The 23109-nt window shown below is 40.6% G+C and overlaps 1 protein-coding gene and 1 pseudogene across 1 annotated transcript; both read right to left on the bottom strand.

The window, feature by feature from the left end:
- Positions 1–873: 873 nt before the first annotated feature.
- LOC134669933 (uncharacterized) lies at positions 874–2472 on the bottom strand. Its single transcript, XM_063527548.1, has 2 exons — positions 2064–2472; positions 874–1826 (listed from the first exon to the last, which is right to left on the bottom strand). Exons 1-2 carry the CDS (start codon positions 2395–2397, stop codon positions 901–903), a joined length of 1260 nt encoding a protein of 419 aa, XP_063383618.1. The 5' UTR covers positions 2398–2472; the 3' UTR covers positions 874–900.
- A 1967-nt stretch (positions 2473–4439) lies between these two features.
- LOC134669839 (uncharacterized) lies at positions 4440–17284 on the bottom strand (annotated as a pseudogene).
- Positions 17285–23109: the final 5825 nt, after the last annotated feature.

Raw genomic sequence — 23109 nt, 5'->3', positions numbered from 1 at the left:
TCCGTCCGTCCGTCCGTCCGTCACCAGGCTGTATCTCACGAACCGTGATAGCTAGACAGTTGAAATTTTCACAGATGATGTATTTCTGTTGCCGCTATAACAACAAATACTAAAAACAGAATAAAATAAAGATTTAAATGGGGCTCCCATACAACAAACGTGATTTTTGACCAAAGTTAAGCAACGTCGGGAGTGGTCAGTACTTGGATGGGTGACCGTCTTTTTTTTGCTTTTTTCTCGTTTTTTTTTTGCATTATGGTACGGAACCCTTCGTGCGCGAGTCCGACTCGCACTTGCCCGGTTTTTTTTGATCTATTGCTCATGCCATTCTTCATGTAAATTATTATTTATCTATCTATTTATTGAAAATGAAAAATGAACTGCATCAAATATGACTGCGTATAACTTAGTGGTGCTCAATAGCTCTATACCTAGGTACCCACATATCTATAGATTAACTACTTACTACAATATTTATAACTATTAATACATAATTAAATTTACTAGGTAGTGTATTTAATAACTATAGATACCACTTTAAATAACAACTAAAACACGCTGCTATTTAAAATATAAAAAATATAGATAACATCATTGGTATATAGCTATTTAGATATTGATTATTGATAGATTAGTACTTAATTTAAATTATTTACATTCTAGCTACCCATCACATCTTCTAAAGTTCTAATTGAGAATATACAAATACCTATACCTACCTAGTAGGTATGTCTTAGTACAAATCGACCAATGACCTAGATTGTGCGCTTCGTGTTAAAGTTTCATAACTCAATTATCAAATAAGTTTCATAATTTAACCGTAGATTGGAGAACAGTTTAAAACAGTACAAATATAGTAATAGTATAAAATTATCACCTTTTAACTCTTCATACTCGGCTCTAAGGCCGCACGTATCTCTCCACAAATTCCTCGTTTACATCAACCAGCCGCCGCTTGTACTCTGGACAGCGGCGCGCATGCGCCAACACAGGCTCCGAACGGTCCTCATTAGTGTACTTCTCGAACGTGGCCGGGTCATCGAAGTTCACCCGAGCCGACTCTGGATCCATCAGGACGTACGGACCCAACATAAGCCCTCCGAGAACTGCGAATCTTCTACTAAACTCTATCCAGCGGAGAAACTCTTCAAAATCATACCCTAAACCTTTAAGACGCAACTTGGTATGCACGTCTAAGCATTCTGTAAATATTTCAAAGTAGTGTTTAAGATAAGTAGCCTCATGTTGGTCGCGGAAGCTCCGCGAGGTAGTGGTGTATATGAAGAAATTAACGTCGAAAGCGGGCGGTCCGTAGCGCACACACTGGAAGTCCACTAAGATTGAATTTATCGGCTCGCCGTTTTCGTATTTGAACATGATGTTATTGACCCAAAGATCCTTGTGGAGCACCACGTTTAAGGTGTCCTTGTGCTCTCTTAACTCATCACAAGCTTCTAAAAACTGTTTCAATAATTTAGCTTCTAGATCAGGGACGGATCTGTATTTATCTGAAAAACTTTTGATGATGTTGGCGCTAAGTTTGGCTCCTGCGTGGATCCATAGCGTGTCTTTAAAGTTGTTCTCAACAGTGACGGTGCCATGCTCTTCTAAGATTGAGTATGGGCGTTGAAGAGCGAGGCCTTTATTGGTCTCATGGTTCGCAAACGCGGCATGGAAGCGTGCTACAGAGGCGAGGGTGACCAGCACGTGGGGAAGGTCGAAGGTCTCCAGCTGGTTGGTGGTGGTGTAACCCTCGGGAGTCAAGTCGCGCATCACCAGGATGGATTCGTTGTAGAGAAGAGCGTTAGCTACAAACGGGTTTGAACCTGAAACCGAATATAAATCGCGCAATCAGCATAAAAAACTCAACTTTAGTTACAATCAAATCATCATTTACCAATTTTGTACTAAGTGTAAGATCGCTTGATTATTAAAATGTTCAAAAATAAATCCACATGACCGTCTACATTGCGAGAGTGGAATTACTAGTGTGATCTTAAATTAGGTATATTATTAAACTAGGACAGGGTTAAGTCGATATAAATACTTAGGTAAATACTCACCTTCTATATCCATTTCGTCTATCAATTTGAATATCGCCATTTCCTTCTTGTTAAAATGATGCTCATTAATAAAATCCGCTTTCGGCTTATTGTTCAGCGGCAGACACTTGACGAACAAGGGGATAGTCACCAGCCGTCCTTCCAGCTTGACTCGCACGGTCAGTCTAAAGTGGTCACCGAGAAAACCTGCTATACCTTCCACCGCTGCTGGTCTGAGCTCCGCGCTCACCACCTGCCAGCTTCCTTCTCCAACCCATTTCTTTATTATATGACAGAGTTGACTGTCGTTCAAGATATCTCCTACTCGAACTGAGCTCCTGCGATCTTTACCCATGTTGCTAATGGTTCAGACTGTGTCGTCGCTAATTCTAGACACCATTATATACTAAGTTTTGAAGATCATTGTTTTCTTAACCCTTCTTTGTGTTGTCAATCAATGAAGAACTAAATAGTAGCTTCATTGAAGCATTTGGACTGTCAACGGTTGGAATAGATGCGGTTATTGCGTGACACGTTCCGGTAAATAGACAGGCGTCTGTAAGTTATATCTGTGATAAGAGTCTCGTGTTGAGTTCAGTGTTGTCTGAGGGATTCTGAGGACAAACAGGCATTCAGAGCAATAGATACTGTTTGCTGCGTGATAACATAACAAAAGTGGATTTATTTGGTTTTGAAAAGTTATTGTCAAATGGAGTATGCCTAGCTACTACCTATATAGCCTAATTAAATGTCTTTACCCATCAGCCCATCACGGAAGAATGGTGTTCTAGACATTTCAGAGATGTTAGATAACCCATGGAGGAAGGTAATTTTGCTAGAGAGTATCATCCAGTAAGCTGCAGAGTTTAAGTGGCCACCCCTGCAAACATATTTCCATGCAGGGCGGGGGGTTTACTTAACTTTATAACTTACTGAACTATGGCTAGTCCTTTTATTTCCGCATTAATGTTTTCCTGGAACCAATAAGCATTTATAAAACATGTAAAATTATAAAATAAAAACACTTTTCTACATTTTACTTTTATGGGGTAACTGAGAAAATCATGAGTAGGTATCATGACATTTTAAGCATAAATGACATGACATACGATTATGCCCATAAGCTATTAATTTACGTAAATTTTAATAAATGAATTCGATTTACTCACATCTTATTGAAGATTATATGTTGATATATTTGTCCGAGTCTTTCGTTAGTTTTGTAATTTCAATTGTCAACAATTGTCCACAGGAGTGATACCGTTTGTTAAAAATTTATATATATGTATACCTAAACACTTGTCAATTGGAAGACGTCCTGCGCGTGAGTGGCTCTCAGGACTCCAGCCGCAATTTGTTTCCACACGATAATAACAATCAGGTCATACCTTTAACAAGGAACTCATATGTCTTATGAATGAAGAGGGACAACGGATCTATGCTCGTTATTTGTTCTTTAGACGTTTTACAACTGAGCGGTTTTTGTACAAGTGTTATTTTTAGCTACGCAATCTGTCGGAGACTAATAAATAATATTAAGTAGAGTCGGACTAAGATAACTGTTCATAGCATTTGCAATGTCAAAGTGTGGCAATAAATAAATAAATATTATAGGACAATTTTACACAGATCGACCTAGTCCCACGGTAACCTCAATAAGGCCTGTGTTGTGGGTACTAGACAACGATATATATAATAGGTAGGTATATAATTATACATAAATACTTATATACGTAGAAAACATCCATAACTTAGGAAGAAATATTTGTAAATGTCCTTACCAGGATTCGAACCCGGGACTTCCTGCTTCGTACGCATGATCACTACCGACTAGGCTAGGAGGCCGTCAAAAACTTAGTTCAATGTCATCTTTTATGAGAAGTTTCTATGAAAATTTTTCGATTATAAATAGAGACACGGCCTCACATATATTCTTCTATTCAAAACGGTGCAAAGTTAGCTTAGACGCATTCTAATAGAGAAATAGGTAGCATACATTTTAATATGTTGTTTCTTTGATTAAGGTGCCGTAGATTCAAAGAACTAAGTTTTTGAAAAATCGCACCGCTTTTTTAGATCTCAATACGGTCACCAAAAAATTAATAAGCAATTTTAAGGATTTTCTCTAGAAGCTTCATCGATTCAAATCCTGATTTTTTGACTTTCGCTCAATAGAAAAAAAATCACGAAGATAGGGCTAAAACGCAGTTTAAAAAGTTGTAACAATTTATGCACAAAAGCTAAAAATATGAAAAGTGCAGTGCAGCGGCGCGATCGACGGGGCGTGTAGTGTGTAGTGCAGCATGGCGTCGAGCTTCCAAGGGATTTGAACAGCGTGTACTGACGCCGCTGGCGTACGATTGCAATTGTTTAAAACATGGACGCCAGACGCTCCGCTGGTCGACCCGCTCGAGTGTCCACTCAGATTACTCATTGGAAAGTTCACTAGTGCCGCAGACATCTCTCGACAAACTCCTCAGTAACCTCCACCATCCGGTCCCCGTACTGAGGACAGCGCTCTATATACGCCAGCACCTCTGGAGTTCGGTCCTCAAATGCCACCCGCTCAAACGTCAACGGATTGTTAAAAGCAGCATTTGCCGTCACCGGATCCATAAGGAAATATGGGGTCAATATTAGTGCAACCACCATGCCGAACCGGCGACTAATTTCAAACCAGCGTAAAAGCTCTTCAAAATCGTACCCCAACTTGTTCAGTCTGGTTGTACGTTGTTTCATATACTACATTTTCGTAGAATTGCGCTTCATAGAAAATGTTTCTCATATTATCATTTCATAGAATGATCAACTTCCAGTGCACTTACATTGTAGAAGCTGTACTTGTAGATTTTTTATAGTTCAGAAAATTAATGTTTCGAAATTCATGTCATAAAATTTCAGGTCGTATGTTATTATTCCTTATAATATTAAATTTATATAAAACTTGTTTCCAAGCCTGCATATTCATAGAATTTTGTTTCACATTTTATTAAACTTAATATTTACATTTCATAGAAGGCTCAGTAACTCAATACTTACTTTGTCAAAAAATAAATCATAGATCTTTGTAACCTAACCTAACCTACTTTTCTGGCAACAGTTTGTTTCTGCGGGGGTCGCAGTTCTAACCTAACCTAACCTACTTTTCTAGCAACCGTTTGTTTCTGCGAGGGTCGCAGTTCTAACACTTTTCTGGCAACAGTTTGTTTCTGCGGGGGTCGCAATTCTAACCCAACCTACTTTTCTGGCAACAGTTTGTTTCCGCAGGGGTCGCAGTTCTAACCTAACCTAACCTACTTTTCTAGCAACTGTTCGTTTCTGCGGGGGTCGCAGTTCTAACCTAACCTAACCTACTTTTCTGGCAACAGTTTGTTTCTGCGTGGGTCGCAGTTCTAACCTAACCTAACCTACTTTTCTGGCAACAGTTTGATTCTGCGGGGATCGCAGTTCTAACCTAACCTAACCTACTTTTCTGGAAACAGTTTGATTCTGCGGGGGTCACAATTCTAACCTAACCTAACCTACTTTTCTGGCAACAGTTTGTTTCAGCGGGGGTCGCAGTTCTAATATTACAATTCTTTGCATTGAGTTTCTTCTCAATAAATCTAAATGAAGTGCATAAGTTCTGAAATAATAATATTTTGAAAGAAAATACTCGAACTAAATATTATATCAACAGTTCCTATGAAACAACAATCTATGAAATCTGTGTCTACGAAACAAGAATACACGAAACATAACTCTACTGTTTGATAAGTTTCTAAATTTAAAAAGTTTGATAGTAATATACATTCAACTGAATTTCTGTGAAATATGTTTCAACCAAGTAAATAGTCTATGAAACAATAATATTGGAACTAAAAGTATATGAACCAAATAATATATAAAAGAATTTCTGAGAAACCACATTCTATGAAATTTCTGTCTGTGAAATAGGGTGACACCGTTCAGTCTAGCCTTTGTGTCGGCGTTCAGAGATTCGGAAAAGATTTTAAAGTAATGTCGAAGGATTGCGTCTTCATGTTGCTCACGGAAGCTTCGAGATGTAGTCGTATAGGTATAGAAGTACAGCGATGTCAAAAGCTGGAGGGCCGTAGCGCGCGCATTGAAAATCCAATAAAATCGCATTGATCGGGACTTCATTTTCGTATTTAAACATGATGTTGTTCACCCAAAGATCCTTATGTATTATCACATTCAAGCTCTTACTCTCTGCCGGGTCATTAAAGCTCGCAAGAAACTGTTTCAAAATGCCAGCTTCTTCATAGTTATACTTCGTAAATTTTCGGCTGATGTTAGCGGTAAGTTTAGCAGCAGCGTGTATCCAGGGTGTGTCTTGGAGGTTGCTTTCGACTATGATATTGCCGTGGTCTTCCATGATTGAGTAGGGGCGTTTTAGAGCGAGGCCGCGGTTAGTCTCGAGGTTGGCACAGCCAGCGTGGAAGCGCGCCACGGAAGCCAGAGTGGTCATAATGTGGGATAGGTCTAAGGTCTGAAGATGGTCTCGGACGATATAACCCTCAGGGGCGAGGTCGGGCATCACAAGCACGTTGTCGCTGTAGAATAGCGCTTTAGGAGCCCACGGCGCTGGACCTGAAATAATGTACCTAAGTAAAAGGTCAATACATCTGGTTAGATGGAGCAATTTTTACACGTGAGACTTATATCCTCGGGCTGGTTTGAAATAAGTCGCGTACAACTAACTAGATAAATTACATCTTTAGTGCTTGACAAAACTCTGGTCTTCCAACTTTACCTCGTCGTCGTTAGAGACACTTTTGAATACTTATTTTTACATATGTTCGCCCTAATCACACTTTAAAATACTTAACAGTTGTTAACAACACAAGTTAATAGAAAATAGAAATAAAGAGTTTTCTCATGTGGAAACGAATGAAAAAAATCTTGAGGGTTTTAGGTAATATACTGTTATGAGTCAGGTTCTTGAGTAAAGAGATAAATGAAATTTGAGCTTATATTGCAAATACTTATTTCATAATTTTACAATAACATAACTATAATTATGTGATAATTATACGTTGGCAAAGGCAGAATAAGCAGTGAAGTTAGTTGTATTTAAACAGAACAAGTAAAATAAATGAAAACAACAAAAGAAACAAAAATAAAATAAAAACAAAAAGAACTCGCGCGGTGAGAATCGAACTGGGGAGTTTTGGTGACGATCACGAGCTGACAAGAATGCAGAGCCACTGGACCACGAGCCCGTTGCGGTTAGTTACGAATCTTATGATTGTCCGTATTTACAAGTTCGTCCAAGGTCCGTAGTAACAGCCTTTTTTGATCAAAATATGATTTGTCACGCAATATGGTTACCACCATATGCATAAGGGGCGTTCCTCAAAGGCCCCTGTCTGGATAACGTTTATGCACTTATTTCAATAAGGAATGTACACGATTTTAATAAGTTTACAACCAAATTGCACCAAAAACTGAATTATTTCGATATAATTTTATCCGCGGACACAGTGACATTCACTCGCCGGATCGGATATTTTTTCTCGCCACCCTCATTTTGTAAAAATGTTAACTTGACGTAAAATATCGACAAGAATAAGCGATCTCCGAGACCCATAACGCCATCTATCCCACGATTGAGTAAACAACCATTACAATATCCTCCCTCCTCGGGAGAATCCGACCCGGATTCATGCCATACGCTTAAGGTCAGATGAGTGCCATTTTCCCAAGTCCTTGCCTCGTAAGCTTACCAATCTGTAAACGTCCGTTGATAACCTCTGAGCTATTATGGCTTTATCAAATTTCGGCGACAGTTTTGCCATTATGTCTTTTGCAGCGTTAGAGAGAAGCTTCTTGCGATACCACACCATGTCACCTTCTGTGTATTCACAGGTACGACGCCGTTTGTTATAGTGACTGGAATTCACTTCATAGGCTCTCCTGAGTCGTTCTCGAACATCTCTGTAGATCTCGTCCCTTGCTTTAATATATGCCTCATAACCCTGTCTGTTGCATTGCAAAGGAGCCTTCTCTTGGAAATGTCTACATTTATCCCGCTGCACCGAGGTTTCCCGGCCAAAGAATAAGTACGAAGGCGTTCTTCCCGTAATCTCGTGAACTGCAGTTCTCATGGCATGTCCTATATGGTGGATGTACCTATCCCATTATTTATGATTATCCTTTACATAACAGGCTATAGCCGTCCCAATGACCTTGTTAACCCTTTCAGTAGGATTTGCCTGTGGGTGGTAATAGGGTGTGTACCATAAGTCTATGTTGTAGTTTTCGGACATTTCTTTGAACTGGTTTGAAACAAATTGTTTACCATTGTCACATATAATGACATCTGGTGGACCGTAGAGTAATATTACCTGTTCCTCCAAGATTTTTACGATATTGGATGCTTTACCATTGCGTAAAGGAAATAACAAAGAAAACTTGCTAAACCAGCATGATACCACTAATAACATTGTGTTTCCTTGTTTAGAGCGTGGAAACGGACCCATCAAGTCCATGGAAACAATTTGAAATGGACCCGTTACCTCCCTTTGGCGTCCCATCATGCCACATGGTGACAACTGTGAAGATTTATGACTGGCGCAGACCTCACATTTTCTGACATAATTTTTCACATCCCCAATAAGGGAGGGCCAGTAATATTGCTGCCTGATGACTCTATTAATCGTTTTCTTGGCCCCAAAATGTCCAGATAATGGATCATCATGACACTCTTTTAAAACTTGATTGCGGAGCGCTTCGGGAACTACCAACTTCCAACTGAACTTCTCGTCGGGGAACTGTTTTAACTTCAAATATTTCCATAGACGATCCTGGCTAAGCTGCCAATCCTCTGAATGTTGTCCGCTGAGGACCTTCTCCTCCTGTGACATATACCAACCATCTTTATTCTCTGGCCTAATTTCTAACATGGCTAAATCCTCTGTATCCAATGCCCTCGACAATGCGTCTGGCACGATGTTTTGCTTTCCCTTTCGGAAAACGACTTCATAATCGAACTGTTGCAGACGCATGTCCCATCTTGCCAACCTTCCGTGAGGATCTTTGTTTTTATGGAGCCACTGCAGCGCACTGTGATCTGAAATCACCTTAAAATGACTGCCCTCTATATATGGCCTAAACTGTTCTACAGCATGAAGAACACTTAGTAATTCTCTCTCCGATGCTGAGTATTTACTCTCACGATCCGTAAGTTTGCGACTAGTATAGGCGATAGGCCGTTCCACTCCGCCAACGATTTGAAACAAAACCGCTCCCGTGCCCATACTTGAAGCGTCACATTGTACAGAAAATTCGCGACTGAAGTCTGGAACGCTTAAAACTGGAGTGGATGTTAACGCGGTCTTTAACCTGGTGAAGGCTACCTCTGCCTCATCACTCCAAGTAATGTGTTTGCCTTTCTTTCCCCCTTTAGTAAGCTCATGTAATGGCGCGGCCACCATTGCAAACTTTTCAACAAAACGCCTATACCAACTTGCCATGCCTATGAATCGTTTCAGTTCTGTAAATGTTGTCGGTCGTGGATAATTCAGTATGGCATCTACTTTCCCTGGATCAGTTCGTAATCCCTCCTTGTCCACGAGATAACCAAGATTCTTCAAGGAGGGTCGGGCAAATTCGCACTTTTCCGTGTTCACAGTTAACCCGGCCATCTTCAACTGATTAATAACTCATCTAAGCGACGCCAAATGCTCCTCAAAAGTGCTACTACTGATCACAATATCATCCAGGTAAGTGAATATTTTTCCTTCGTGTTCTGGTGGAAACAACCTGTCCATGAGACGCTGCTGAGTTTGTGATGCATTGCATAAGCCGAACGGCATTACCTTAAACTGGAACAGGCCTTTACCAGGTAAACCAAACGCAGTTTTTTCTTTACTTATATCATCTAAAGGGATCTGCCAGAACGCAGAACGAAGATCAATAGTAGACAAGTAGCGTGCATTTCTTAAACTATCTAGAATAACGGAAACCCTAGGTATAGGATACGAATCCTTCTTGGTAACTTTATTCAGCTGTCTGCTGTCTAGACACAAGCGGATCTGACCCGAAGCTTTTTTCACTAGGAGTACTGGAGAACGCCAAGAACTATTAGAGGGTTCAATGATGTCATTAGCTAACATATCATCTATTTCGTCTTCTAATTCCTTCATAATGGGAGGAGCAAAGGGGTACTGGCGTTGGCATACAGGCAAGCTACTTTCCGTGTCAATATGGTGTCTAATTAAATTTGTCCTGCCGATGCCCGTACCAAGCTGCTCACGCATTTCTTGCATGACTGATTCTAAGGACGTTCTCTGTTCTGCCGTCAGCTCATCCCGAGAAATGACTGGCCGAACTGTCTCAACCTCGCATACCTCTTCAAAATCTTCACGGCTTAATATGTCCGGAATGTTCGGAGGATCGCCAGTTTCAGTGATACGCAACCCAAACTGCTTAAAGAAGTTCATGCCTAAAATTACTTCATGACTCAGCTGATCCATGATATGAAATTTAACTACTCTGTACTTTCCTAAAAATTCGACTGGCAAGTAAGTAACAAAGTCAACGGCATGAGGTGTCCCATCTGCCGTGGAGAAGTTTTTCTGCGAAATAGATTGCGCCTGCGCTCCAAGAGTGGACAATTTATTATTATAAAATTCCGGTCTAACAAATGAAGATTGCGCACCACAATCTAAGAGTCCCGAAAATGACTTTCCCAAGACCTTGAAGAAACCATAATAACGATTGTCATGAGGCTTTGTATCAATGACGTTAATTTCTCCCGATACAAAAAACGAATTGATACGCTTGAGCCAATCCTGCCATTCACTACCAGCGCGATCTATTTCGGAAGCCCCACGGCAGGTTTGTCTTCCGAATTGGCGTTTCCCGAACAAGGACATTTCTTTACCGTAGATCCGAATTTACCGCATTTGTAACAAAACAACCGTTGTTTCTCGGCTGGACATTCCCTAAACCCATGTCCCGTATTCCGACAGTTCCAGCATTTCATAGTTCCTGTGGTACGACCGGCCTGCATCGCGTTGCGTGCAATCGCATTTATTTCCCTTCCACGAAACGCCAAATCGGGTTCCACCAAACCTCGGCTTTGACTGGGCTCTTGAAAATTTTCACAATTCACCCTAGTATGTTCAACAATCCTTAAGACTTCTGATAGCTCGGAAACTGTGGCAAAACGATCTCTGCAAACTGCACGTTGAAACTCTGGTTGAATATTTTTAAGTAAAATCGACAACTTTTGACGATCAGATAATTTGGTAGGCAGGCGATTAAACATATTTTGCATCACAGATATGTAAATCAAAATATTTTCATGCTTGCTCTGCGTGCGCTGCCTGATTTCGTCCAAAAGCTCCTCCTCATAATATGGCCTCTGAAAAGAACTTAACAATAGTTCCACCAGCTCATCCCAATTCGACACCTGGTCCCTATTAGCTCGAAACCAAATTAGGGCGTCATCTTCAAATAAATCAATTGCATAGCGAAACAACAAGTGACCCCTCGTGTTCTGCTGAGGCTGTTGCGGATGTGATTCGGCAGGGAATGGAATATTTCATTCCGTTCTCCGACCTATCGCTCGATCACAAGACCCGAGCATGGTACAGTTCGGACTGTGCTCGAGCCGAGGCTCTTAAGCAGTCTGCATACCAGGCTTGGGTACTAGCCCGCGATACCAAAGCTGGAGCACAGAGGGTTCGCGCGAAGAAAAAAGCCTTTAACTCAGCTGCCAAGTCCTGCAAACGGGTGCTTCGAAAGGCTCGATTCGACCACGTCAGTCGAATAGGGGCCAAACTCGCCTCCTACCCTCCTGGTAGCAAGCGGTTCTGGTCCCTGTCGAAAGCGGTCGAATCCAACTTCTGCCGACCCACATTGCCACCTCTGCAGAAACCTGATGGGACACTGGCCCACTCCGCTACAGAGAAAGCTAACTTGTTTGCTTTTCTGTTTGCGAGCAATTCACGTCTAGATGCAGGCTCAAAACTTCCACCTACGCTATCTCATTGCAGTTCCTCTATGCAGAGAATTGCTATACATCAAAAAGAGGTACGCCGAGCTCTGCTGAATCTTGACGTGAATAAGGCCAATGGACCAGACGGTATACCAGGGCCCAGTTTTATAAAGTTACAAGTTACAGGTTACAAGAGTACAGGGTACAGGCACCTGTAATGCACTGTGAACGGCTACAGGTGTTTTATAAATACACATAAATAATTACAGTTGTAAAGAACCACGGTCAATCTCGATTACATGTGAAATCTACAGGTGTGAAGGACATCACTATTTTAAAAAAAACGTGTGTCATAAATACTCGGTTCTCTACTAAATTATGTGTTTTTGTTTGCTGTAAAATATTAATTACTGGAAAAATGGCCAGAAATGAAGGAAAAATCGAGTGGTTGAGAGCGGCGTTCCATGCCAAGGATATACTTTTTGGGCCGTTTTCAGATTCAGATTAAGTTAGATTTAATGAAATATTTACGTAATAAGTAAATAACATGTAAATAAGTACTCTTTCACATTCTTACATTAAAATGTATCGTTTCAGTAGCGGCTCAAAGATAAATACGGCGTGTATCAAAAATTATGAATAGTACACTTTACCATAATGTGAATGCACTATACTTATATAAAGAGACGAATGCTAATAAATCAACGACAAATATCGGCAATAATCCCTTTCCATTTCCTAGTAGATAAAATAAAACGAATCGTCAATAAAATCAATATCAAACATATTGTCACTTTATTTCCTATTTACTATATATTTCAGATACATTAACAAAAACTGATAAGGTCAGTGCATGGAAAAGTATGCATGCCCTGGCACAATCGTTGGCGTTGGTGCTTAACAATAAAGAGTAAAGTTTCAAATCTCTCAGAAAACGAGTCTACAAGTAACTGCTGTTGTGCTGTTACAGGACTCAAGACGTATGTAAGTTTTTGTTACAAGTGTACCAATCTACACTTGTAATTTACAATTTTTTTATAAAACGCCTGTTCGATTATGAGTTTAAAACTATAAAACTCCCGTATTTTCGTCTATGGTTGAGCTACAGGCACTTGTACCTGTAACCTGTAAAATTGTAACATAGTACTTTTATAAAACGCAAATTGTAAAAAACGGAGCAAGTGTTGCCAGTAAACGCCTGTAAACTTGTAACTTGTAACTTTATAAAACTGGGCCCTGCACGTGTACTAAAGCAGTGTGCGCCTGAGTTGTCTCCTGTACTGACACGCCTGTACCGCCTCTCTCTCCAAACAAGAACGGTGCCGAAATCCTGGAAGCTTGCAAACGTGCAGCCAGTACCCAAGAAGGGTAGTCGTGCTGATCCCTGCAATTACCGACCAATCGCCATTACCTCCATGCTCTGTAAAGTCATGGAAAGGGTACTTAACGGCAAACTGCTGGCATACCTCGAAGCAAATGATCTGCTCAGTGACCGTCAATATGGCTTTCGCCGAGGTCGGTCTACTGGGGATCTTTTAGCGTATGTCACGCACTGCTGCGGCGAGGCCATCGAGAGGAACGGTGAAGCGCTTGCTGTTTCACTGGACATCTCGAAGGCCTTTGACAGGGTTTGGCACGCAAGTCTCCTTAGCTGATTTTTGTAGCTGGCTATCTGATTTCTTGAGTGAACGGTCGATCAGAGTAGTTATTGATGGCTGCTCTTCGGACCTCACGGCCATTGACGCCGGTGTTCCTCAGGGGTCTGTTCTCTCCGCAACCCTTTTCCTGCTCCACATTAACGACATGCTGCAACCCAGCATTGTAGGTTATGCAGATGACAGTACGGTTGTTGAGAGATATTTGGCTAGTGCAAGGGACAGCAGGGAGGATATACGTTCACAGAGAGAGGCCATGGTTGAGCGAATGAACTTGACCCTTAGTCTCGTTTCCCAGTGGGGTGATGACAATCTGGTCACGTTCAATGCCTCCAAAACGCAGGCGTGTCTATTTTCCGCTAAACGGAGTCCATTCGACCTGACTCCTTCTTTCCGGGGTGCATCTGTACCTATTACCGACAGCCTGGAACTCCTCGGCATGGAGCTGAGTTCAGTCCTCGGCTTCGGCAGCTTCATTGAGTCTAAAGCACAAACTGCGGCCAGAAAGCTGGGCGTCCTAAATAAGGTGAAGCGATACTTCACACCTGGACAGCTTCTAACACTTTACAAAGCTCAAGTCCGGTCGTGTATGGAGTATTGCAGCCACCTGTGGGATGGCTCAGCTAAATACCAACTCGCCGCTTTGGACTCAGTGGAGCGCAGAGCCAGGAGGATGATTGGCGACAAGAAGCTAACGGCGAAGCTTCAGACTTTGGCCCATCGGCGGAAAGTCGCCAGCCTGTCGGTATTCTACAGGTTGCACTTCGGGGAGTGTGCCCAAGAGCTACACGAGCTCATTCCACCGTCCCCATTCTACCATCGGACTTTTAGACGCACGGCCGGTTTCCATCCTTACTTGGTAGATATTCCGCCAATTCGCACTAAGCGCTTTGCTTCTACTTTCCTTGTGCGCACTGCCAAGGAATGGAATTCCTTGCCGGCGTCTATATTTCCGTGCTCTTATAACCCGGCAACCTTCAAATCAAGAGTGAACAGGCACCTTCTGGGCGAGCTCGCTCCATCGTAGGCCACGTCTACGCCTCGGCTAGTCTGTGGCCATGAGTAAACCCATGCATAATAATAATAAAAAAAAAAAAAAAATAAAAAAAATCACTGTCTGTAGCGTTACGTGCGTCCTTCAACTCCTCAACACGTTCTAAAAACGCGTTAACACTCAACGTGCCCTTGCCATCAAACTTTACACCCCAATTTTTGAGAGGTATCAGTTTCCTCTTGGTAGTTTCTATATCGAGAGTTGACGTCCGCTGCAGTTGTGCATGCCGCACCTCACAGCTCCTGAACGGCGGATACTGAACGGTCCTTATATCATTCTGCCTATCGCCGGACTCTAACATAGCCGGCAAGCCCGAGCCAGACCCTGCCGCTGATCCACCCTGGCTCGGTACACTTTCCTTTTCCAATTTCTCAATAATCTTCATAGCCTCCGCCCCTAACGACCTTTGCAGGATCTCCTTGTCCTTATCCGATATTTTCCCATCTCCCTGATCATCCACATTCTCCAACGTTTCCAACGTATTAAAAGCGTCCTGAATATCCTTCAAAATAGCTAAATGTCTTTCTGTATGCTCTTGTTCCGTGGGAATGATCATCTTAACGCGACCTAACAAATGAGAGAGGCGAGTGAAAATACGGCGAAAATTTGACCGATCCGAACTACCCGAAATTTCGCTGAGCGCCGCCGATAGTGCTTTGTATTTACACTCGCAAATCGTTATTTCTGACAAGGGATTGTCGACGCAAAACTGGGGAACCTTAAGCGCGATTGAGGACTCGCCCCTTGATTCTCGGTTGAATATTTCCCTAAGTATCTTCCGCATAGGCTCTACGGTCTGTATGTCACATATCCCTCTACACGCGAGTTCAAACATCAACTCGTCCTTCAAAAGATAACCTCCATTTTTACTGATCAAACCAATCAAAAACTCAACAAAATACAAATGTTCAATAACACAGTCTTATGTGGTAAAGCTTATTTACTAAAACAAACACGGCTAAACAGTACGAGTACAAGCTCAAATCTCTATTTACCGTACCCTATGGGCGCCAATGTTATGAGTCAGGTTCTTGAGTAAAGAGATAAATGAAATTTGAGCTTATATTGCAAATACTTATTTCATAATTTTACAATAACATAACTATAATTATGTGATAATTATACGTTGGCAAAGGCAGAATAAGCGGTGAAGTTAGTTGTATTTAAACAGAACAAGTAAAAGAAATGAAAACAACAAAAGAAACAAAAATAAAATAAAAACAAAAAGAACTCGCGCGGTGAGAATCGAACTGGGGAGTTTTGGTGACGATCACGAGCTGACAAGAATGCAGAGCCACTGGACCACGAGCCCGTTGCGGTTAGTTACGAATCTTATGATTGTCCGTATTTACAAGTTCGTCCAAGGTCCGTAGTAACAGCCTTTTTTGATCAAAATATGATTTGTCACGCAATATGGTTACCACCATATGCATAAGGGGCGTTCCTCAAAGGCCCCTGTCTGGATAACGTTTATGCACTTATTTCAATAAGGAATGTACACGATTTTAATAAGTTTACAACCAAATTGCACCAAAAACTGAATTATTTCGATATAATTTTATCCGCGGACACAGTGACATTCACTCGCCGGATCGGATATTTTTTCTCGCCACCCTCATTTTGTAAAAATGTTAACTTGACGTAAAATATCGACAAGAATAAGCGATCTCCGAGACCCATAACGCCATCTATCCCACGATTGAGTAAACAACCATTACAATACTCGTAATGTAAGGAAGGTATTACATTTGTGTTGTCAACAAATGTTAAATCACATACCAAGGTTTGCTGTGTGTTAAGTAGGTACCTATTCTAAAGTTCCCTCCTCTAATCCCTCCCTAAGCCGTGTAAGCATAAGGAAAGGAATGAAAAGATTCGCACACTTCTGGAAGGTTCCCGTGGCTGAGTTGGAAGCAGCGATCAGACCGGTTCTAAAAGGTCACAATTTCCGGTAAAGCGGTGAATTTTTTCTCTAGTATAAACATTAAATTCGGAATAACACTCACCAGTCTCCATATCTTCCATCAGCTTGAACACCGTCATCTCCCGCTCGAAGAAGGCGTTCTCCCGTACAAACGCCAACTTGCCCTCGTTATGAAGCGGCGCGCATTTCACGAAGAGCGGCAGCGTACGGCGCTGGCCATCCACCTGAGTCATAAACAAAGTTGTTTCTACCGTTTCTCAAGTTAACCTATTGGTGTCCAATCTGCAACTACTGTGGCTGTAGGCACAGATTTTATAAGTTGTAGGTACCAAAATTCTCAACATTTGAAATCAGAAAAGATACAACAAACCTGCAGGACATAAATGTAACCCACCTGCACCTCCAAGCTTAGACGTAAATGGTCAGATGAATGCCTCCCTGCCCCTGCCTACCACCCGACCACTCCAGGTCATAAGTCATTGTACTCACCTGCACCTCCAGGCTCAGTCGAAAGTGGTCGCCAAGAAAGCCTCCCAACCCCTCACTGGCCGGCTGCAGCACCCTGCCTACCACCTGACCACCCACACACCGACTCGCAATCTCTTGTAGCTGCTGCTCTGATAACACATCCTCAATTTTTATGGACTTTTTGTCACCCATTTTACATGTAAGGTCTGTCCCCGATAAAAAGTGGTCAGCATTTAATAAAAAAAATATATAAAATAAAAGACAACTGACATCTGTCACTTTGATTGTTAAATAGCGGGAAGAATAAACTATCGTTTAGGGCTATTTGGAGTTTATAAATTCGTAACATTTATAAAATGTCGTCTAGCCAACTGGACATCCGAAAAAAGATCGTGTACACCTACAACCAAAATGTCGGTATATCGCAAGGAAACTTAGCCAAATTATTAAAAGTTCCGAAGTCAACCGTGCAAAAGGTATTGGCTAATTATCAGTCCAGATTGTCTGTTTCAAGAAAAGGTGGTTCGGGTAGAAAACGCGGTCCTGCTGATAAAACTAAGGCAAAAAAAGTAATCGAGCATTTTAAGAAGAATCCAACTCTCTCTCTGTCCGTTACGTCGCCAGAAAATGTAAGGTATCGAAATCGTATGTCCAAAAAATCAAGCAGCGTGCAGGTTTACGATCGTACAAGGCAACTACAGTTCCTAATCGCGATGCTACAAAGGATAAATTATGTAAAACCCGGGCTCGAAAGTTGTATACAAAATATTTGACGAAGTTTGGTTGTATTTTGATGGACGACGAAACATACGTGAAAGCAGATTTTAAGCAATTACCAGGTTTGCAGTTCTATGTGGCAAATCAAAGAGGGAATGCCGATAAAAAATTTACAACAAAAAAACTTGATAAATTTGCAAAAAAATTCCTTGTCTAGCAAGCCATCTGTACATGTGGTCAAAAAAGCAAATCGTTTGTTACTACGGGTACGATTAACCAATCCATTTACACGAAAGAGTGTTTGAAAAAACGTTTATCGCCGTTTATAAGAAACCACACCGAGCCTGTCATATTCTGGCCTGATTTAGCGTCCTCACATTATGCCAAATCTGTTTTAGAATGGTACACTGAAAATAATATCTCCTTTGTACCGAAATTAGCAAATCCACCAAACTGCCCAGAACTCCGGCCGGTAGAGCATTATTGGGCAATAATGAAAAGAAAATTGAAAAATAGTGGTAAAATTGCTACAAATGAGCAACAGTTCAAAAGAATGTGGGATACGACATGTAAAAAGGTGACCGAAAGTGATGTACAGAGATTGATGGAAGGAGTCCGAAGCAAAGTCAGGGCATTTTACCAGTGTTAATTTGTTAAACAGGAGGTTTATTAATTTTAAAGAACACTAATAAAACTTTAATTTAAATAGCCCATGAAATTGTTTTTCTTAGTTTTTTTTCTAATTTGTCGTTGTAACACCGACCACTTTTTTTCGTGGACGGGCTTTAGTTAGGTACTTATTTTCGGGTTAAAATTAAACTTTATAATTGGGATTGAGAAATTTTAACAGTTTTAACTATAATTTTAGAGGTATGGTACTATCTTTCGTCACTAAAACTATATTTTCTGGCTCTCTAAAACGCTTGCGTCGTTGTTTAACAAAATGCAATATTGTAATGTTACATAATATTTGCAGACAACTAGTTTTTGTCTCTAGCCAAAATCAGGTTATGGGCCTTGATATTTAAAATAGAATATGACATAATCATTATATTTTTATTAGTTAAACTGGACGGCCCGCACAAATGCGCGTCCATTCTCTCGCAGCTTTGCATCAAAACACGTCTGTGGATTTATGCCAAAATCGGTTGCTCGGAAAAGTGGAAGGTGAAAGACCTCAGGGCTCCACACCAACTAGATGGTCCGACCAAGTTAAAAAGGCCACTTCAGGCATACCATCAAGCGGTGAAGGCTACGGGCTGCTACGGGAGATCGAGACCGGTTAGAGACTAGTCACGTGGATACAAAACCCAGTCAGTGGTCACCATCCTCAGTAACGAGACACGGACAAAGAAGAATTAGTTACATTAACTTTAAAACACGTATCAAGAGGGTTAGATATTAAGTGGCGGATAAATAAGCAAAAAACAGCTTAAATGTAGAATAATATAAACATTTAATATAAATCTTAACATTTTACACTAGGTTTATGTGAATTCAGAACTGTTGAAAACAATGACACATCATGTCTCTACTGGAAACTACATATCTTGCTTCAATTGCATAGTATTATGTCAAACAAAAGGTATAATTTGTGAGACTGTGAGTAAATAGACCAACAGTGTATTTATAGCACAAAAGTATTTGTTTTCAGATAATATTGTAGACAATCAATTAAATTGTGCATATCATGCTAACTTTCATATGTTTATAAACTGAAATATATGTCATATACTAAGAAAAGGTGGCCAAGGCCTCCAGTGCCCCAGGCTGGAATCAAACCAGCGCGCCTTCTGCTATTGCGGCAGGTACCTGTGCCATTCGGCCACCGGGCCACAGCGGCATAGGTCGATTTTTTTCAAGTATATGCACTGCTTACTGAAGGCTTTATGGCGCCCCCTGGCGAAAAGGATTTAATTTTCTCATTTCATACCAAGCAAGATAATTGAAGTACCTTGATAGCGTAATTTTAAAAGACAATGAGTAAAGATTTTTTTCTTTGAACAATCTTTACAAACAGTAACAGTTATAAATATCCTAGCTATTCATTACATAGTAAAGCTTATATGGAAGATTCGTTGCCTCTGGAAGACTTCTATGGCATACACTTACTAAAACATTGCGATTTAATAGAAAATGTAAAAGTGTACACGAACCATTACACATTTTGCAATTTCTATTGAATGACATAACCTATATCTACAAAGGTTGCTAATATATCCCCACGCACGCCTTATAAATGACCGGGCTCGAAAGACCCGAGAGTTTTAAAACGGAGATACAAGTACGCTGACATCAGTGTGTTTGACGTTACTTGTCACGCTTTTAACATAACAAAATTTGCAATACATTGCGTCTTAGAATAAACTTTAAAGTGTAATAAAAATCAAAACATGAGTTATTTTCAAAAGTTGCTGAACAAATGTTGGTCAGTTTGAGGAGTACAGCCTACAGTTAAATTTATTGCTCCTGTTACAGAAAACACACTGTATATAACCAAAGCATAGTTAGAAATTTTTAAGATGTGCAAATGTTACTATTTAAGAGGATTTTTTTAATAAAATTAGCAAGACAAATGTTCATAGCAATCATAGCATTTGGATATCCTGACCTCTACAATTATTTCATATAACATGGATTATTAAAGTAGAATATGTAAAATTTCATTTAATACTGGTACTTTGTCGGCTTTGGCCTAAATACTATGACGGGCAAAGGGCTACAAATATCTAACAATACCATACAATGTCAAGATGTAGAAGCGCGAGTGTAGGTATATAAATTTAAAGCACATCACAGTCATCACACTCAAATGTATTTAATTATACAATGGAAATTACCATAAATTAATAACATTTTCAATAAATAATCTTGAACTTGAAAAATGTTGTTTTACTATTGTTATATTGCTATATCAATCGATCAAAAGCTTAAGCTTGTTATGGTTAACCATAATATTATAGTGGATAGTTTTGGCCAAATATATATCGCGTGGAATGTACTAAAATCTAATCAAAATATAACTTAGTTTAACATAAAGGCACTTACTGGCAAGATTCCTAATGGAACTTTTCATAAATATATCCTTTTACAAAATATAATTCATACTATACGCTATTAAAATCTATGTCTTAATTAAAATTCTCTAAAATACCACTTACAAAATAAGCAAGTCGATTATAAATATGTAAACAGATTAACTAAGGCAGTGAATCGACTTGCGTTTTACAAATATATAATAATAAACTATCAGTCTCTTAACATAGCTACCAAAATATGGTCAGAGAGACGAGGAAGACGAATATCACAATAACATTCGATAACAATGGGAAGACGTTATAATTACTATAATACACATGATTAAAATATATATGTATATATATATAGGCAGCTGACAGGTCGCCAAGGATAAAGAGGCTTGTGATCGACTATTTTATTGTACGTAATGGTATGTAAATCTAGATTCCGCGTTATTAGTGTTTATTTTTTTGGGCGAGAAGTTTTTCGTAATAGTAAACACTCGCGTCTATAAAAACGCGCGCTGATCGTTACCGGTCAAACAGCAACTTATATTCCGTAGGGATAGTTGCCTCAAACTTCAAATACTAAAGTGACAGTTCGAGTACCCCAATAGGGAAGCCTGCATCTATAGGGGGCAGCACAGTAGCCGTCAGATTTTTGGCGCGTGACGTCAATGTAAAGTTTATGCTTCCGTGTAGCCCACAAGATGGCAGACCCCAGTATGCACAAGAAAATGTACGACAATGGTAGATGGTAGCACTTGCTTTGGCAATGTACGTGTAGTATGTTTCCGATTTGGGCCACAAGATGGCAGAACCTCCGACGCGCACGGTCCCTATTCGATTACCGATCTGTAATTTTATTAAAAACTGGTAGGTACAAAAGTTTAGTACCTAACTTAGTTGAACAATACTCGGAAATTTCATAACGGTAATTTTCATTATGGAAACGAAAAAAAACCGATCCCCGTACAATAATACAGGATGTCCCGTCCCATGGCAGATTTCCGATTTCGCAATCTGGGAATCTTTCCCACGGCACATCAGTAGCAATTTCTTTCGAGTGAATAAACATATCTTTAGTTTGTCTCTTCAATGTTAACTTATCTTTGTTTAAAATAAAATAAAATATCAAATGCAATGGCATCTTTGTCTTAATTATATAAGGAATGCTGGTACATTCAATACTGTCCTTTGAGAACATATGTAAAAAATACTGTAAATACATACTGAAAATTCCATTTCGGAAATTCCACATTTTAGCTGTGCGAGGCAGGAACTTTATGGAGAAATGTGGAGGACTACCAACGTGGTTGTTGACGTATATCGTCGGGTGACAAGCAAAAGTCACTAAGTACTACCACAAGTTCATACCTATAGTGAACCATATTAGTACTAAAAGAAGGTCGATTTTTGTTTAAGTAATTAGTGACTTTTGCTTGTCACCTGACGATATAGCCTGCTCAGCGCCTGTTCAGTGTGTGGTGACGATCAGTGATCGTTGATGAGAGCGTGCAGCCTGTCTAGTGCTTGTGTTAGGAGCCTGTGTGCGTCGGTGTGGTAGTGGGAGGCGTCAGAGGGCGGGGGGGTGGTGCGCCAGGCGACCACGTGCTCGCGGCCGGTGGTGAGGCTGGTGGCCACGGTGAACAGCACGCGACGCTCCCATGCGGTGCGGAGTGCTGATAGGACCTGAGGGAAACCATCACATTTTTATGGATGCTTTAGGCGCTTAATTCCCGGTGTCCTTTTGTAAAAAATAGAGATAATTTGAATAAAAACACAACGGGTTGCACTCCGGGAGTGCCGGCAGAAGTGAAAACTCAATGACATTGTAACAGTTTTTCGATCAGGTCACGTGTCCGTCTTACTAATTATCAATCTGTCGAATCTGCCGGTCACGTAACCTGTCGCGAGTTTAACATTTTTACCCCATCACAAAAAGTGCACAGCGCCGCTAAAGAAGTTTTCACTTCAAAAATTGTGCACCTACGAGAGATATAAATTAATATTTTATGAAACAAAATGATTTTATTCCAATTACAATACCTGTCTTCCGAGTGGCGTGTCTGGCAGCAGCGAGTGTCTGGGGAAGCCCACCGCGTAGTACGGAGCCCCGGGCGCCGGCTGCCGCGGGCCTTGCCGACCCGACTGGAAACTGCAAGGGAACATTTTAGGTTTAAATATCATAAAAGGCCTAGGCTGGCTATGCTAGACTAGTCTTTTAATTTGGAACCAAATCAATAAAAAGTCTAAGGTATGGTATATGGTATAGGACTATAG

Source organism: Cydia fagiglandana, chromosome 13 (genome assembly GCF_963556715.1).
Source record: "Cydia fagiglandana chromosome 13, ilCydFagi1.1, whole genome shotgun sequence".
Classification (NCBI taxonomy): Eukaryota; Metazoa; Arthropoda; class Insecta; order Lepidoptera; family Tortricidae; genus Cydia; species Cydia fagiglandana.
This window is presented reverse-complemented; position numbering and strand designations above follow the sequence as displayed.

Bases quoted from the DNA above. Each gene is read 5' to 3' on its own strand.
- LOC134669933 (XM_063527548.1), bottom strand. From the start codon at position 2,397: ATGGGTAAAGATCGCAGGAGCTCAGTTCGAGTAGGAGATATCTTGAAC. The intron at 1,827-2,063 runs GTGAGTATTTAC...ATTCGGTTTCAG, and splicing joins AGACGAAATGGATATAGAAG to GTTCAAACCCGTTTGTAGCT.